General features: G+C 42.4%; 2 protein-coding genes across 2 annotated transcripts in view; both read left to right on the plus strand.

The window, feature by feature from the left end:
* The first annotated feature begins 5,680 nt into the window (after nucleotides 1–5,680).
* ctsc (cathepsin C) lies at nucleotides 5,681–10,762 on the plus strand. The gene is made up of 7 exons (XM_076976376.1): nucleotides 5,681–6,043; nucleotides 6,224–6,369; nucleotides 6,788–6,951; nucleotides 7,229–7,381; nucleotides 7,785–7,903; nucleotides 8,867–8,998; nucleotides 9,357–10,762. Exons 1-7 carry the CDS (start codon nucleotides 5,887–5,889, stop codon nucleotides 9,854–9,856), a joined length of 1,371 nt encoding a protein of 456 aa, XP_076832491.1. The 5' UTR covers nucleotides 5,681–5,886; the 3' UTR covers nucleotides 9,857–10,762.
* Nucleotides 10,763–11,119: 357 nt separating this feature from the next.
* Nucleotides 11,120–17,405, plus strand: part of rab38a (RAB38a, member RAS oncogene family) — a 6,992-nt gene continuing 706 nt past the window's right edge. The window contains exons 1-3 of the mRNA XM_076977221.1: nucleotides 11,120–11,494; nucleotides 13,953–14,233; nucleotides 15,406–17,405. The exon at nucleotides 15,406–17,405 is cut by the window's right edge and continues 706 nt beyond it. Of these exons, the coding sequence (XP_076833336.1) occupies nucleotides 11,296–11,494; nucleotides 13,953–14,233; nucleotides 15,406–15,558 (633 nt within the window). The 5' untranslated portion in view covers nucleotides 11,120–11,295 and the 3' untranslated portion in view covers nucleotides 15,559–17,405. The remainder of the gene's footprint in view (nucleotides 11,495–13,952; nucleotides 14,234–15,405) is intronic.

Here is a 17,405-nt window from a genome sequence, read left to right on the forward strand (position 1 = left end):
ATCACGGTTTGTCATTTCATTAGAAACAGTTCAGTAGTCAGAGTGTAATTGACAATGTCTTTCACTCACACCCTTCTTAATCTAAAGAACCTTCAGAACATTAGAAGAATTACAGTGGATGTGGTCCACATAAACAAGACGTCACGAGCTGCTGTGTGTTGCTGCTGTTTTATCACGGGTAAAGTTGTTTTAGATTCTCCACTTGGCTGTGTGCTTAAAGCGCTCTTACTTGATATAAAATAACTGTTACACGTGGCCTCTCGTGGCTTTATTGCTTTTATAAAACACAGACCGACTCATGATCAAATGCAACAGTTTTTAATAATTTAATTGAGTATTTACAATATTTACAAACTTATTCAACTAACAAGCCTTTGTTGCTATGTGACACAACGGCAAAGAATAGACTGTTCAATGGGAAGAACAACCTTAATTATTTAGAATACTATTTTATAATAGGAAAACAGTAGCCCTCTGGCCCTCAAACTACATGAATGGTTAAAGCATAAAAAAATGTCAAAACTGCTGCATCAAAACTGCTGGCTTGAAACGCCATTCTACTTTTATTTGCGTTAGATCAAGTAGAATCTAATGAAATAGTTGTATGTAGTTTGTCTGTATTGTAGTTTTTCAATTTTACATTTACATATTTGCAACCTGGGTTTTCATTTTTAGTGTTTATAATGCTTCACTGAGAATGGATTTTTTTTAAGTAAAAATAAAATGTTTAAAACTGATTTTATTTGTTTTAGATTAGTACATGAAAATCCAGTCTTGTCTGCTAACATGAGTGTGATTGATATTGCACCAGGATGTTATGGAGTTTCTGATGGGGGCTTTTTAAAATCAATACCAGCCCATATTGGCAATTACACTTTTACCTCTGATCTCAGCATTAGCCATGACATTTAACCTCACAGTTCATAGGTCAGCTGACTATGCCCAGAGAAGCTTCTTATATTCCTTCTCTCTCTTTCTCTCCATCTCTCTCTCCCTTTTTCTCTCCGTCCCGTTTTTCTTCTTTTCTCCTCTCTCTTCCTCTCTTTTTGTCCCACTCTTTGTTTCACTCCATTATTCTAGGGCATTCTTTCCCTCTTTTTCACACTCTTCCATAAGGATCACGTTCAATCCATCATTTATAACTGTCTTCCTACAGCTGTATTATAGTCTTAATTGACAGTATCATTTGTACATTTCTAAAAAAAAAAACATACCTGCCTCCTTTTATAAGCAGACTAATATTGATTATAATATCGATTTTTCATGAACTTTCATTTTTAATTTGATTTAGAATGCTTCAAGCTTGTATAGGTTTCCATACAAACTACAGAACACTACTACATCAGTCATCAACAGTGCTTTAATTTTGTGTGTGTGTGTGTGTGCATGTGTGTCTTTTATCTTATAATGCTTAGTACAGATTTCCATAACATGTCAGTTGGTTAATATATTTAGTTGCTATAATGCATGAAGCAGCCAAATTGTAAAGTAAATATATTTTTAAAAAACTAGAATATATCTCAAAGTAACATTTGTGCTTCTACTTGTTTTTCCCAGTAGTTGTTCAAGCACCGTATATAACGGGCTCAATAGAAAAACAAATCTGTTATGAAATACACTGGGATCACCTACTGCCTGATGTGACAACCCACAACAGCCGTGAAAACAAATAAAACCTGACAGATGTCAATTAAACAGCCTGTAGCAATCTGTAGTCATCAGAGCTGCATGATCAGTCCCATTAACTACCAATGATGTCCACTGTGCTTCGGAGACAGTAAGGGACATTTTATGAAGCTGGATTTCCTGGTTAATTAGCCATAATAAGCTAGAAGTAAAGGTTTAGAGTACTTGTAGAAGTGTCCCTTGTATTCTCTTGGATGGGACAATTTTGTGTTAAGTTATTTGGCTGACAAAGTATCCCATTGGGCTTTACTGAAGCCTGTTATTGTTCAGCATTCATACTGGAGTGGGCAGTGTGTGTGTGTGTGTGTGTGTGTGTGTGTGTGAGTGTATGATGATGGAGTTTTTTTTTAATACTGTGTGTTGTTAAATTGTCAGATGGCACACTTATGTAAGTACAGTGTGGGCGAAAGTGATGTATGGCAGGGTCTCCAACACACACACACTCACACACACACACACACACTCACATGTAGCACAAGCACACTCACACATAACACACAAACAAACTCACACATGCAAATTGGAGTCTAAGCTTCATGAGTCACCTGCCCCCACCCCACTTAACACACACACACGTGCACACACACACGCGCACACACACACACACACACACACACACACACACACACACACACACACACACACACACACACCTCCAAACGGAAATGTGTGTATGGCACCTAAGTCACATTAGACCCTCTTTTACTCTCTCACACTCATACAGACACTTACATGAAACACACATGCAAAGGGGAGACTGAGCTTACATAGGACACCTGCCCCCTTCAAGAGGCACACACACATACGCATCAGAAAGTGTCGTCCTAGTCACTTTAGATCCTCTTGCACTCCCCCCCCCCCCCCTCTCTCTCTCTCTCACACACACACACTCACTCACATGAGCATGCAGAAAGCCTGTCGACTCTGGCCGCCCCCACACATCGACACTCAGACTGTTGCGTGTGGCTGTGTGGCGTGTTCAGCACTCCCGCCGGGAATATCTTCACCAGCAGAGAGCACAACCAGCAGCCAGTTCATTACAGATGAATTATACACACACTCCATTGGTCGGGGTGTATGTGTGCGCGTTTGACTGGTAGAGCTAAAGTGTGGCAGATTTAGAAGCCCTTCTCATGTGAACTACATTGAAAAGCACGTTCAGTTTAATCACCTTAAACAGAATTTTACACCCCATCTTACCAGTCCAACCTATTCTGTGTGCTTTCACCATTCATATCAAACTGTCTTTATCGCCATTTAAATTAAAAATATATATTTTATAACCATAGATATATAGATTATATAAAACATGAAAGGATTCAAAATAGAATGTGAAATAATTTGAAATGGACCTCTCTCTTGCTCACTCTTCCTGTCTTTGTCTCTTTGTCACACACACACACACACATACATACACACACACACACACACACACACACACACACACACACACACACAATAAAATGCGTTAAAAATACACCTCGTGACTAATTCCTGTACATTCCATCCTGTTGTGTGATTATTATGGGCTGCAGAAAGAGTGAGTCATGGTCGCCGGGAAAATTGCATGCCTTTGTCACATGAATCTAAGTGTCTTTCGTTACTCCATGGTGATTGGTTAACGAGAGCTCTCAAAGCCATAGCGTATAATTGGGAGGGCTGTGCCTAGTGGAAGGGATGTAGGCAAGCAGGCATCTCTTGCAGTGTCACACTTAAAACGTATTTGATGTGAATTTGGTTTCTGGATGAAAACACATTCCTCAAACAGGTTCTAAAATGAATCACACTTGCCAGAAATTTTCTATAATTCAGATTCCAAAATCATATATACTAATATGATGAACTGAACCAGAACGCAACAAATGCATTTACATCACAACATGTAAACTTATCGATTTCACATGAGCTGTGTGGTTTTCCTATTATTCTTGATAAAAGACAAGCAGATATGCTTACCTGCATGGGCAACTACCGTAGTAAAATAAATCACCCAGTTTCTTTCAACACGAATGGTGTGGAAAGAATATTTTCTCATGAAGGGCATTTGGGTTCAGTCTGGAATAGCTGTGTGTGTGTGTGTGTGTGTTTATGTGCGTGTGTGTGCCCACACAGGTGCACTGTCTGACTGAATCATCAGTACGCTTCTCTGAAGTGCCTGTCGTTTATCCTTTTATTCGTCTCCCTCCTTCTCAGTCTCCAAACCCCTTAGTCCCCCCCCCCCCCCCCACACACACACACACACACACACACACACACATAATTCATTCTAATTCTCCTTTAGAGCTTTATTGCTACATACAGCAGATGGGAGGGGTTTAATTTACCTGTGCAACAGAAAGACCAAAGCTGACATGGGAGACAAATTTGGCACCCCGAAGGGCCACACTGCACCTGCAGGAGGCGCTGTTTGCTGGAGTTCATATGGCGGCTGTGGCAAGTTCATCAGGTCACAAAGTTCCTTGTATGTGTGAGGTTATGTATGGTTGTTCCTAGAAACATGCACAACCACTACCTCTGATATAATAGTAGTCTTGGCCAAAAGTGTGTTGGATCAGACCTAAAATTCATAGGCGTGAGCAATAGTTTTTGTATAATTGTCCCATACAGTGGATCTTAAAGAAATGTAAAATATGTAGCTCCTAAAATATAGATTTTGGCCCTGTATGGCAATTTAACATTTTTTAAAGGTTCCTAACAGACATTTACCTTTGTGGGTGTGATGTATGTGTTCCTCTGCAAATGTGCCAGTAGGCTTTAAAATGGGCTAGCTAGTACAAAAACCAAAGGTGCAGGCTAAATAAACACTGGGCCAAACCTCACGTCCAAAAAGCAGAGTCCCAAGCTGTGGTGGCGACATGGGAACATAAATGGTTCACCCATGGTTAAAAACTCGTGATGAGATCCAGACTGCTTGACTTTTCAGAAGGTTTTAAAATGAAACATACATTTGTTATTTGCTATTTAATATTAACTGTGTATGCAGTTGAAAATAAATGACTTTTACGGACTTATAGGACAGGCACACAATGAAAAGTCATAAGCCCTATCCGGACGGGATTAGTTTTTCAGGGGGACGTCTGTGAAAAATATTTCACCCTTGTACTCAGTGATAAAACTCTTGCATCCGGACAGCAATTGAAAAAACAGGAGGACCCGTGAGTTTTTGGCTTTCTCGGTCACATGACATCGCCTTGTCACGTGATAGCATGTTTAATAATGTCACACTGCCAACTCTGATGATTCCTTTTTAACTTTTAACTTTACTACTGTTCAGTTCAGCATTTAAGATCTCTGTTTAAGTTAAGCTATTTTGTTAAACCAATACAGAAAACACATTATAAAAAATCGCTAATGAATGTAAATAGCTAAATAAATCCGTTAAATAAAATAAAATAAATCCATTAAAAAATCCAGTAAATCCATTTTCGCTCGCCGCTGTCTTTACGTGGATCTCCGTGAAAACGCGCGCCCAACGTGTAACTACGGTGCGTGGCAGTGGACATATAGCTGTTTTATTAAACGCGAGGTGATGTCTGCATGTATAAACTCAGACATGTGGATCCGGACGGGACTAAAATTACCAGACGACCACGGAGTACAGCGAAAAACAGTAGGTAATTCCGCCTGTAATTTTCTCTGAGGACGTCTGAGAAAAACACGGACATGCTCGTTCCGGACGGGATTAAAATCACAGAGGACCCCCCGTAAAAGAGAAAATTACCCCAGGACCCCCTGAGAAACTAATCCCGTCCGGATAGGGCTATAGATTCTAACTGTATTCTTTTTAATGGTCTGTTTTATATTAACAGCCTATTCTGCATTGTTACCTTTTATGTTTTGTTACCTCTTTTGAGAATTTCAATTACTGATTCGATGCACCTTTCTACCTATAGTAAGATTGGATGGTTGATTACAGTTTAAACAGATTACATTTCAAACATCCGGTTGTTTTTGTTTTTTTTTTTTTTTTGGTTGAAGTCAGCGTGTCATATGACTTGGATCACGTGATCCACCACGCTCGTCTAGGCGAGTGGACGGGAAGAGGAGTCACACGTTGGTGTCTGCAGGTTACAGGGCGAGAAGAAGGCGCTGGATCATCAACTAGGGGGGTTTTCCTTTTTTCTTGCGTCTTGTTGTAAATTGCAGTTTGCACGTTCCGTCGACCCAACTGTTTTGACCAGGTGAGGGAGAGAAAGCGCGATGAAGGTAGCGGCGCTCTTGTGTTTGTTGGTTCTGTTGTTGGACGGGTCGCTCGCAGACACGCCGGCGAACTGCACCTACCAGGAGCTCTTGGGCACCTGGGTCTTCCAGGTCTCGGATGTGGGACGGGATAGAAACATCAACTGCTCCACAGTCGGTAAGAGGGTCATGATCTTGTGTGAGAAGCGGTCTCGCTTGTCTTTAGGCAGCTGGATGGTGTAATATAGTTTGTTAGATATTTTAACCAAGAGGACGGACAGGATCGGCTCGTGTTTGTTGGACCGGCTTCAACGTGTGTTCTGGGGTTTGTGTTGTAAACCTTCACATGTTGCAACAGGCCCTGCGAAGAAGACGGTAACCGTTCATCTGGAGAAACTGTCTCTGGCTGCGGATGATCTCGGTAATACAGGATTCTTCACTCTCATCTACAACCAGGGTTTCGAGGTAGTCCTCAACGACTACAAATGGTTCGGCTTCTTCAAGGTTGGTCTTTAATGTAATATGGACCCATGTTTGTCTCTCGGTAGTTATTTTCGGTTTTGAATGACGCCACATGACTCGTGATAAAGACGGAACGGAAAGACCCGACTACTCTCTTCCGCGTTAGTGTAAGCCTGTCCTACATTACTACCGCACTGTAGAATGAACTCGATATTCTCCAACTTCTGCTTAGCCTTTGCGACAGCCTCTTCTCCCTCACCCTTTCCTGAGTTCAGCACAGCTGACTAAGTTTACTCTGGCTTAGGTGGTCAGGGGAGATGGTTTTCAGTTCTGACGTTCTTCACTCAAGAGTTTGAGTCTTTCCTCAGTATTGCAGTTCAGTCATGCATCCCCACCTCATTCTTTGAAATGTAGATATTTTTGTTAAATCACCTTGAAATCTCACTCACTCACTCTGTAGTATTCCAAGGAGGGCTCCGTGGTCACCAGCTACTGTGATCAAACATTGCCTGGTTGGGTGCATGATGTCCTAGGGAACAACTGGGCCTGTTTCACTGGGAAGAAGGAGCAGCCTGTACGTCCCCGCACCGTTGTTGCCCCACTACCCAGCCTTACACGAAGCCCGTGAGTGTGTCCGTGTGTTCCTTTCAAAGCCTTTCTGCTATGTGCATTGAGCTGCTACATTTCTGTACCAGTTTGAGCCTTAAGCTTAACACCTATACGAAAATCACAGCAACTGAACAGGTAGGACACTCCCTGTGTGCTTGTATGGTCTAACACATGCAATGTATTTAGCAAAACGTCTCTAATAAACTAAACGTAGCTTCCAAGTTTTCGTCCTATTGCCAAAGTCTTGTATTACACGTGCACTAGACCCTGATGCGTGTTCCGTGTGTTTCAGGTTCACGCAGCTGTATAAGCATGACATGGACTTTGTGGAGCGTATCAACTTGGTGCAGGACTCGTGGAGAGCCACAGCTTACAGCGAGCACGAGACCTTCACCATCCAGGAGCTGATGCAGAGAGCTGGGGGTCGCGGCTCTCGCGTCCCGAGGTACGCACTCGCTGGGGCACAGACGAACTGGGACGGGGGCTGATGCTGGTACCACCCCTAGCTGAAAACTATCGCTATCATTTTAGTACGACCCAAATTACTCCACGTTGCTTTCACGTGTTTACTAAACTTGGCAAATAACGTCAGAGTTGAATTGGGTGTGTTTACTGAAAAAGAAAAATTAATGATCAAACTGAGCTAGACTGTGGTTTTCAAGGACCAGAGATGCCCCCCCCCCCTCCCCCCCCGGTATGAAAGGCAGTACTTCAGACTTCGAGTTGTGCACTTCTGCTTTAGACATCCATTTTTTTTTTGTTTGTTGTTATTTTTTGTTTGACTGGGTAGTTATGACCTCTGAAGGCTTCTCCCTCTCCTCCACTGACCCCGTCCTCATGTTGTGCAGGCGTGTCAGGCCGGCCCCTGTTGATGACAAGCTTGCTAAGATGGCTGCCATGCTACCCGAGCACTGGGACTGGAGAGACGTGAATGGAATAAACTACCTCACTCCAGTCCGCAACCAAGGTGTGTGTGTGTGTGTGTGTGTGTGTGTGTGTGTGTGTGTGTGTGTGTGTGTGTGTGTGTGTGCGCGCGTCTTGATTTATGCCCCTTAAATGGCAATGGCCAGATTGAGCTGTCTCTGCTGGAAAGGTTACGGTGGTATTTTCACCTGTCCAGATAAGGATGTGGCTGAAGACTGAATGGGAGGGGAGGTTTGAAAGGTTTAGGGCCAGCGAGGGTAGTTTTGTTTAACCTCACACGCCAGGACTTTGGTTTCTCCTACAAGGTCAGAATCTCAATCAGTAGCAAGTCTGCCTACAAGCTCAGAATTTCAATCAGTAGCAAAATCCTGGATTGGTAGTAATTTAAACTCATTTTCAGTCTTTGTGAATGCTGGTATTCAATTTTAAATGGCAGGAAGTGCTCTCTAGATTAAAGCTTTTATATGGGCTTTTATAGATCCAGAGAAGGCTTTATGTAAGTTTTACCACATTACTCAATGCCAGGAAACATGCATCTAGACTCCTTCAAACTAGTGGCTGGGACTTAATTGGTATCCCCCCCCCCTCCACCCGTAGCACTGGTCTTGGTCAAGAGTTTGTGAGGATTCAAATGGCGTGGGCAGATGGTGTGAGGTTCTCCCGCACACACGCCTGTCAGACATCAGACTGTGGGCTCCCGTCTGGGGGCGAGCTGAGCCCTTGTGCTCGGATGGGGCTCGTGAGCAGAATGTGAAAGCAGCCTCGCTTTCCTGAGAGCGGCCGTTCTGGGGCGTTTCCCGACTGCTGATTGGTGCTCTAAGCCCAGAATGGAAAGGGGAGTTAATGGAGTGGGCGGGACCCGAAGGCAAAATCTCTACGAAATCAGTAAACTACTTCTGTGTTCACCGGGATTTGGCTTTGAAGTTAAATGGCGAGCTCAATTTTGCGTGTTTTGATTGGGGAGGGAAATGTCACTGACACTGTGTTTGTGTTTGGTGCCCGTTAGCATCATGCGGAAGCTGCTATTCCTTTGCCTCGATGGGAATGCTGGAGGCTCGAGTCCGAGTCCAAACCAACAACACCCAGCAGCCCATCCTCAGCCCTCAACAGGTCGTCTCCTGTTCCCAGTATTCACAAGGTATTCTCTCTCACTGCCTCTTTCCATTGTAATTTGCAGAGCACACACCGTGTCCTGTTCTAATTCCGTGGTACATAGCCCCCCTTTTCAGGGTTTTAAGACCCGTGTGGAATTGAGTGGAAATTGATTCTGATGTAATGGTCTAAAACCCTTTGTGTGTGACAGCAGGTCAGATTAGAAGCTGTTTAACCCAGCAGGTTGAAAGCAGAATGGAATAATTACATAAATGTGACATTTATAGACTGGGTGCTTTTGTTGCTGACTGATCTGTGAAATTCTGGTGGCAAGAATTGGGGACTAGCGCATGAAAAGCGGTGAAGGAACTTTCAGCTCGTTACGCTTAATTGTGCCTGTTCAGGTTGCGACGGTGGATTCCCGTACCTGATTGGTAAATACGTCCAGGATTTTGGCATCGCGGAGGAGGACTGCTTCCCCTACACAGGCAGCGATTCGCCGTGCCTCGTCAAGCCCGAGTGCACGCGCTACTACGCGTCCGACTACCATTACGTGGGCGGCTTCTACGGAGGCTGCAGCGAGGAGGCCATGATGATGGAGCTGGTGAGGGACGGCCCACTGGGCGTGGCCTTTGAGGTCTATCCGGACTTCATGCACTACAAACAGGGCATCTACCACCACACGTTCCTGCTCGACAGCGTCAACCCCTTCGAGCTGACCAACCACGCCGTGCTGCTGGTGGGGTACGGACGGTGCGCCCAGACGGGGCAGAAGTACTGGATCGTGAAGAACAGCTGGGGCACGGGCTGGGGTGAGGACGGCTACTTCCGTATCCGCCGCGGAAGTGACGAGTGTGCCATCGAGAGCATCGCTGTGGCCGCCAAGCCGGTCGCCCAGCTGTGAAACGGGGGAGAAGCGTAGGGTTACGCTTTTGGAGGTTCATTTACACTTGTGCCTGTGACGATACGCACAATCACTTTCTTTTAGTAATGCTTGTTTAATTTTGTCCTCCGAAATGATAAGGGTCTTGTTAAACGCCCCAGTGTCTGCCACTCTCTGTGCTTCTGACCCTTTTGTCAAGAAGGGATTGTGACCTAAATGGGTTTCCCATTTTTTAAAAGGGAAAAACTGGCTGCCTCGTTCTCGTACATAAATACCAATGATGGCTGGATCCAAAATACTTCTTTTGATGACTCTAGGGTGTGTTCGAGGAGCTCATATCCTGTGTAGTGTATTTCAAATGGGCCTGATGGAGACGCAGTCCGTGTATCTGAGGAGATAAGCAGGTTTGTCATCGTGTTAAATGATAAAGCCAAATTTTCTCCCTGTGGTAGTGCCTTCTGTAAGTGAGGTCTGATTGGATTTTTAAGGGATTGATTTTGCCAGTATTTAGAAAGGGATTGTTTTCTCAGTGTCCCTTTTGGTGTTTTACCAGGTTAGTGCCATTAATGACTTGATTAATTGGCTAAGCACTTTTCAGGTCTCTGTGCTCCTTTTCTCTGATCTCCTTTGATGATTGGTTTGTTTTTAATGTGTAGTGGATTTTTGATGTATTTTAAATGAGCGTGACATTGACCAGATTGCACATTCATTAGTATATTTGATTTCATTTTGGATCACTGAGGCTGGGGTTTATTGCTTTGAGATGTTTAGGCACTAGACAACTTCACATCCTTATTATGGACAATGCTTTTAAATGTATTTTAAATAAGCCATTTCACTACTGTATGGATTAAACACATCACCAAAACATGATCAAATCCACTTTTTTTCTTTTTTGGTTCAATAAAGGCTGATTTTCATGAAATTGTAATTTGTCTGTGTTCTTTACCTCTCGATTTGTTATGGATGTGTCTGCTCTCTGTCCACGTTGAAATGGATGTATTTTATTATTTCTAGAAAGACTTGGGATTTTTTTTATTATAAGAGAGCTGCATTGATTGGTAACGCTTCCTGACCCCCGTTATTTTCCCGTGATTTATTATTGTCTAAAAATATATCCGTGTGTGTGAGAGAGTTGGCCTATGAAATACATTCGTTATAAACGATATCACAGGAACATCCCCCGTTTGTCGTTTTTATGACTAAGACCCCACCGGGGCTGTGGTTTGAATGTCGTAAGAGCGCGCGACCTTCTCCGCCTCTGCTCGTCTGGGTCTCGTGCCTCCCTCGCGAGTCACAAGTTGCAGCTCCGTGTCTCCGTTTGTTTCTCCCCCCGGCGCCGCAGGCCCATCCTGTGGCCGAATACAGCGCTACTTCCACTCTTGACGTGTGCAACCTTAGATTTTACATCTTACACATATTGCACGGTGCCTAGAACGGCACTGCTTTTACTTTCCGCCATGCAAAACAACCAAAAAGAACACCTTTACAAGATACTAGTTATAGGGGACTTGGGCGTTGGTAAAACCAGCATAATCAAACGCTACGTTCACCAGAATTTCTCGTCAAACTATAGAGCAACTATCGGCGTGGACTTTGCGTTGAAAGTTTTGAACTTGGATCAAGAGACGATACGACTGCAACTCTGGGACATCGCAGGTAACGATAACTTTACCCCACATGGTGTTTAATAATGGTCAACATTTTGTACCTCTGACAGTTTTACCTATATCATGTTTAATAGTGCTTCTTTAATGCTGTTTAAATAAGGGTTTGTTCCTTCATTTAAATTGAGAGGCTGAGATTTGCCGGTTTGTTCCATTGAGACCACTGAAGTAAAATATGTGGTTTCGAGTTTTATACACTCCCTTCTGGAACAAAAGCCATGATTTCATTATCAGTTTTTTAATTATGCTTAGGCTACTTACCATTCTTAGTATTTACCCTAACTTTCTGCTTGTTCTCTCAAACTAAAATAAATCGATAGCTACAGATTTGTAAAGCTTGTGAAGGGGTTGCTGTTTTGACAGTCCCGCAAACGACCAGCACGTTGTATTGTAATAGAAATATACAATCATTAAAGCGTGTCGTTTTCTCTTGAATCCATCATAGGCGAAAATTGTCTAGGTTTAGAAAGTGTCTAGGTTACTTGTTTAACATAAACCGTGTCCGAACAAACATTCGGTTCTTTTAGTTATCCCAATAGCACAATAAAAATGGACCTTGTGTGGTATGCGTGTTTTGCATCCTATGGAATCTTCACGTGAGTCTTTGAGCCTTTGGGCACCCGGTTGCACCTCAAGGCCTCGCGCTCATTCCGCGCGCCGTGGTGCGCTGTGCGCGAGGTCATGTGTCTATCGCTCATGTGAGGGAGATTTCGAATGAAATGGGGGAAACAAAACAGTTTAGTCTCTGTGATTTAAAGATATTTTGATTTAAAGATAGTTTTCGGTTAACAGTAATGAGGTCCAAAAAAACAAACAAACTGCAAAGCTGCAGTAAAATAAATTTGTTTTTTTTAAAAAAATTAGGACTGTACTGAACATTTGCGTAATTTCGGTCTAGAACGTGATTATCCATTAAATAAAGTTATAATTATTTATACAAATCGTGCATTTGTTTGCTTTTGTCACTTTACTCTTCATCAGCTACCTTTGATCATAGCCAGAGAGACTTTATCAGACGGGTGATGTCCCAAATTATCATCAAATCATCAGTAAACACAATGTTTTCTCAAACAACTTAGCATTGCTGGTAATGTAAGTTTCATGATGGTATTACATGTGACAACATATGCAAGTGAATCGTGTGATGACGTAGCATTTAACACTTAACAGTTGAACGGTTGATCTGCCCGTTGTCTACTGTGACTGTTGCCTTTATCAGAAGCTCACACTGAGCCAAGATAATCATCATGAAGTTTCACCCCCAGGTTGCTTTTTGGAATCATGGGAAATTGTGTTTGCCTTGTGTCATACAAGTTGCATAAGACTAGATTATGTTAAACAGATTGTGTGTTGGTCTGTGTAACAAAAATGCAAGTACCTGCAAGAGAGCAAGTGATCAAAAGTACGGCAAGCCCCCCCGACCCCCCCAGGACTGCAGTCGGGCTCCAGGCAAATTAGGTGTACCTTTCTTTTTTAGATGAAAGGGTCTATGAGAACAGTGATTGTACCTCAGATTGAAGTATCCCATTGACCAGACTTACACCTTCTCTGAAAGTGAGAAGTGATGTGGATTTTGTAAATGTATTTCCCACTAACAGTACAGCTGCTGATGGTGGTGCCATGATTCTGGACCTGCTGCTTCACCCTCAGGTTCCTCCTCCGGGTTTCCGTCACTGACTCTTAAGTGTGATCTGCAGAGGGAGGCTGAGATCGAAATTACTGCTCAATGTTCAGAGAAAAGACGTTGAATGTATTCAATTTCAAATAAAAAACAGAAATATGAATTCTAGCAAAATCTACTTCTTTTCTTTGTTTTTTATATAAAGGAGCATAAGTCTTGTGCTTGTTTTCTTTCTGAAAATGTGCTGTAGGAATTGAATTCTCAACCTTATATATTGTGAATAATGAGATTACTTTATTTTACGAGAGAGAGAGAGAGTGTGTGTTGGCAATAATACATATGCAAGAATATATTATATTTATTATTATTTTATATATCATTTATAATTATAGGGCAGGAGAGCAAACTTTGAGCAACACTGGCTAAATGAATTTTCAGAAGCTGTCATTCAGTTTAACAGTAATTATAATTACTGTTAATTAGTAGTGAAGTTCTTAATCCAGGTCTCTGGATCCCCCTGTGGTCTAGAGTTGAGTCCTGAAGACGATCTGGCCTTTACCCAGGACACACTGTTCAATGATGACACAGTGGTCACTCACTAATTGTGAAGTTATCACAAAAACCTGGACGGGGTCTGAATTCGAGGCCCAGGAATGACTTACTTATGTCAGCCCGCCTGTTCTTTAAAAGCTCTAACAGCACTTCCTTTTCTACACATCTATTAATGAGTCCTTTTTGCTTTTTGAGTGGCTCCCAGGGGGGAGACGTCTGGACCGTTCAGGGGTTTTTTCTTTCTTTTAATATCCTCTTCTCCCTCTGCTGGCTTCAGGCCAGGAGCGCTTTGGCAACATGACACGGGTCTACTACCGTGAAGCCATGGGCGCCTTCATCGTGTTCGACATGACTCGGCCGTCTACCTTCGAGGCGGTGACGAAATGGAAGCAGGATCTGGACGCCAAGCTGGGTGTGTCCGGTGGGAGACGCGTGCCGGCCGTGCTCCTGGCCAACAAGTGTGACCAGGGCAGAGACGTCCTCACCAACAACGGCATCGAGATGGAAGACTTCTGTCGGGACAACGGCTTCCTCGGCTGGTTCGAGACCTCTGCCAAGGTAAAATGATGGGTTCGTACGGTGTGTGTAGTCCTGGACATCATGCAAAGCCTGAGGTCAGGTTAGATGATGTCATTGGCTCATATTGCATTTGTGTTCAGTTTGATAATGATGATTATTTTGATGTCAATAATTTGCAGAATGTTTTTATTTTCAGCAGCACCTCAGTAAGTTTTACAGTGTGTCATGTTGTAAAGTTTTACTTGTAAAGCTCCTTATTTGTGGAAGAAGGGGTATAAACAGTAGTGAGACCTGGATTCGAGAAATGTCCTTGTAATAATATAAATGAGTAGTAATTTTGATTCAGTAACGTTCTGAAATAATTAACACAGTTCTTTATAATTTCCTTCCTACCTTCTATCAGTGTAGCAAAAACAACAGTTATAAACTTACTTTGTTGGTAGCAGTGCAATAAATGCATTATTATGGGCTAACTAGAGCTAAGCCTGTGAAAGAGGATAATGTGTTAAACGTGCATGATGTTGTGGTCTCACACGATGGTGCTGTGCCTCTCATGGGTATGTCAAAGTAGGAGGTTGAATGTTAAAAGGTTAAAGGTCAAGAGTGAACCAACAGATGCTGGCGTTCTTATGACATACATATTAAAATGAGTAAAGAAGGCACGCAAGTTTTGATTTTCACCCTTTTTTGTATTGCTAAGCTAAAGTTTCAGTCTTCATCTGGTAATCAGTAATCCCTTCATGACCTCCGTGTAAAAGATTCGTCCTTGGTCAGGTGTGTTAGAACAGAGAGCTAAGGCTCCAGAGACCTGAATTTACATGTGTCACTGGTCATTGCAGCCAGAAAATGAATATTGTTGTTATATTAGGTTAATGTTAATTTAAGCAGACAGGGGTGGACACTTTTAGGTTTTTTTTAGCAACACAGATTAAAGTATTATGCCTAAACACATTTGCAATGGAGGATCCCACAGACAGAGTTTATCAGAAGCATGGCTCGCTTTCTATCAAGAACTGCATTTAGAAGCACTGACGACCAGCAGGAAATCACACAGACATTTCCTGCTGAGTCATGGCCTAATGAATATGCAGATTAAGCATGTCATGAATATTCAGAGATTAATTAATATAGCTCCTACAGTTTGTAGTTGCAAAAATGGGTGTGAAAAATTCAGTTTGTGATCTCTTTCTTCTCCCTCTCTCTTTTTCTAGGAGAACATTAACATAGATGAAGCAGCTAACTGTCTAGTCAAGCACATTCTAGCTAACGAGAATGACCTGATCCAGTCGGAGGTACTAGACACCGTCTCCCCAAAACTGGAATCTGAGGAGGGGACTTCATGCTCTGCCTGCTCCAGGTCCTAGTGCCCCCCCTCTCCAAACCTCCCTCCAACGTCCTGGTTAAACACTGAAAATATAAACACTCAACATTCTATATTTAATACATTCAACCATTATGTGTGAGCATATGTGTGTTTCAGTGTGTGTTGTGTGTCTTGATTTGTTTATTCTGGGGTAGATCGACCTCAAGGCGACAATGAACTTAGTTGCTGTATCCATGGCAACAGACTTCAAAAACACTTTACAGACCAGCAAGAATATTTAGAGAAACCTGAATGTTTCTCTCTCTCCCTCTCCTCCCTCTCTCCCTCCTCTTCTACCCTCTTTCTCCTGTGCTCTTTTCTTTTCTCTCTTTTACTCTTCCATTCCCATTTTTGTCCTTTATCTCAGAATAAAAAACTAATTTGTTACAGTTCACAAAGTTTACACACACACACACACACACACACACACACACACACACACACACACACACACACACACACACACACACACACACACACACACACATACACAAAACATTACTGTTTATACCAGTGGAGCTGATGTGACTGTCCACACCTTTGTCACACCATCAAAGCAGAAAGTAGCCCCCACTGATCTACAGTGGGTGAAGTTCAAGATAGCTAAGGCAAAAACACACTACTAAAAACACACTACTAAAAACACACTACTAGCGAAACGTGGAGTCCTCAGAGGTGGCCAGTCGGCCATGCTGATGTGCCTTATGCCAATATGCTGTTGGGAGGATGTCTTGGTGTGGATCTGGGATTTTCAGGTGCCAATTCATTTAAATTAGCCTCATGGCTAATTTCTCCATCTAGCATGCATGTGGTAGTGAAACGCATGCTCAATTATAGATGTTCAAATGACCCAGTATAGCAATCCAGCAGACATAATGGCCATTTTAGGAATATTTCAAACCACGGCCAATAGAAAATGCCCGGGCCCATATTCAACGCTCTTCCACTGGGTCCCGCCATGACAGACCATTCACACAATGAGGCAGCGATGACATGACGTGATTGACAGAAGTTCACGTGGAGCTGGACAGATCAGACCAAACAAAACACGTACAAACGCTGTGCACAAACGTGTCTTCGGGTACAGGGTAGAGGTTCCATCGAACATCTGAAGTGATGAATGTAGCTACATATAAGACGATAAAATGTAGACTACAAGACCAGTCAAAGGTCTGGACAAACACTTTGTTTTGGTATTAATGTTCTGCATTTTAGAAAAACAGATTTGATGCTGTGTTAAATATTGACTATTTTAGATGTATGATTCTTCAGAGCAGGAACCTGGTGGTCGGAATGTCCTTTTAACCTCAGCAGGTGTCCTGAAGACACTCTCACACATGCTGGGCACTTGCAGGGTGTTTGCTTTTTATTTTTTCATTTTTTTACAGTTATACGTGTATGTGTGTGTTTTGGAAATCAATATATATATATATACACACACACACACACACACACACACATACACACACACACATAAGTTAAATAATTCGATTTTGTGTTTGTAGACAGATAAAGTAATGCACAATGTTAGTTAACTAATGAACTAAAATTTGAAAGTTTGACGTAGATTATGTAATATTATGTAAACTAACCCAATGATTATAGGCAAGGAAGGACAGGATATTTTATAATGTCATATTTGTATTTATATCCAAGCTAAATGTACTTCTATGTGTAATTCTAAATGTACTTCTATTTATTATTTAGACATTTATAATAACTGCAGATAAGTGTAGTTATATGCTTCCTTAAGTGCCTGCAACTTCTTTTCCATAAGAAATGCTAAAACATTTACTAACAAATGTAAACATATATTCTGGTAATAATATCAGAATCAGGTTGGAGAGA

This window comes from Brachyhypopomus gauderio, chromosome 16 (assembly GCF_052324685.1).
Source record: "Brachyhypopomus gauderio isolate BG-103 chromosome 16, BGAUD_0.2, whole genome shotgun sequence".
In the NCBI taxonomy this organism is placed as follows: domain Eukaryota; kingdom Metazoa; phylum Chordata; class Actinopteri; order Gymnotiformes; family Hypopomidae; genus Brachyhypopomus; species Brachyhypopomus gauderio.

Excerpts from the sequence above, each read along its gene's own strand:
- ctsc (XM_076976376.1), top strand. The coding sequence starts at position 5,887 with ATGAAGGTAGCGGCGCTCTTGTGTTTGTTGGTTCTGTTGTTGGACGGG. Across the intron at positions 6,370-6,787 it reads AATGGTTCGGCTTCTTCAAG|TATTCCAAGGAGGGCTCCGT; the intron begins GTTGGTCTTTAA and ends CTCACTCTGTAG. Across the intron at positions 8,999-9,356 it reads CTGTTCCCAGTATTCACAAG|GTTGCGACGGTGGATTCCCG; the intron begins GTATTCTCTCTC and ends GTGCCTGTTCAG.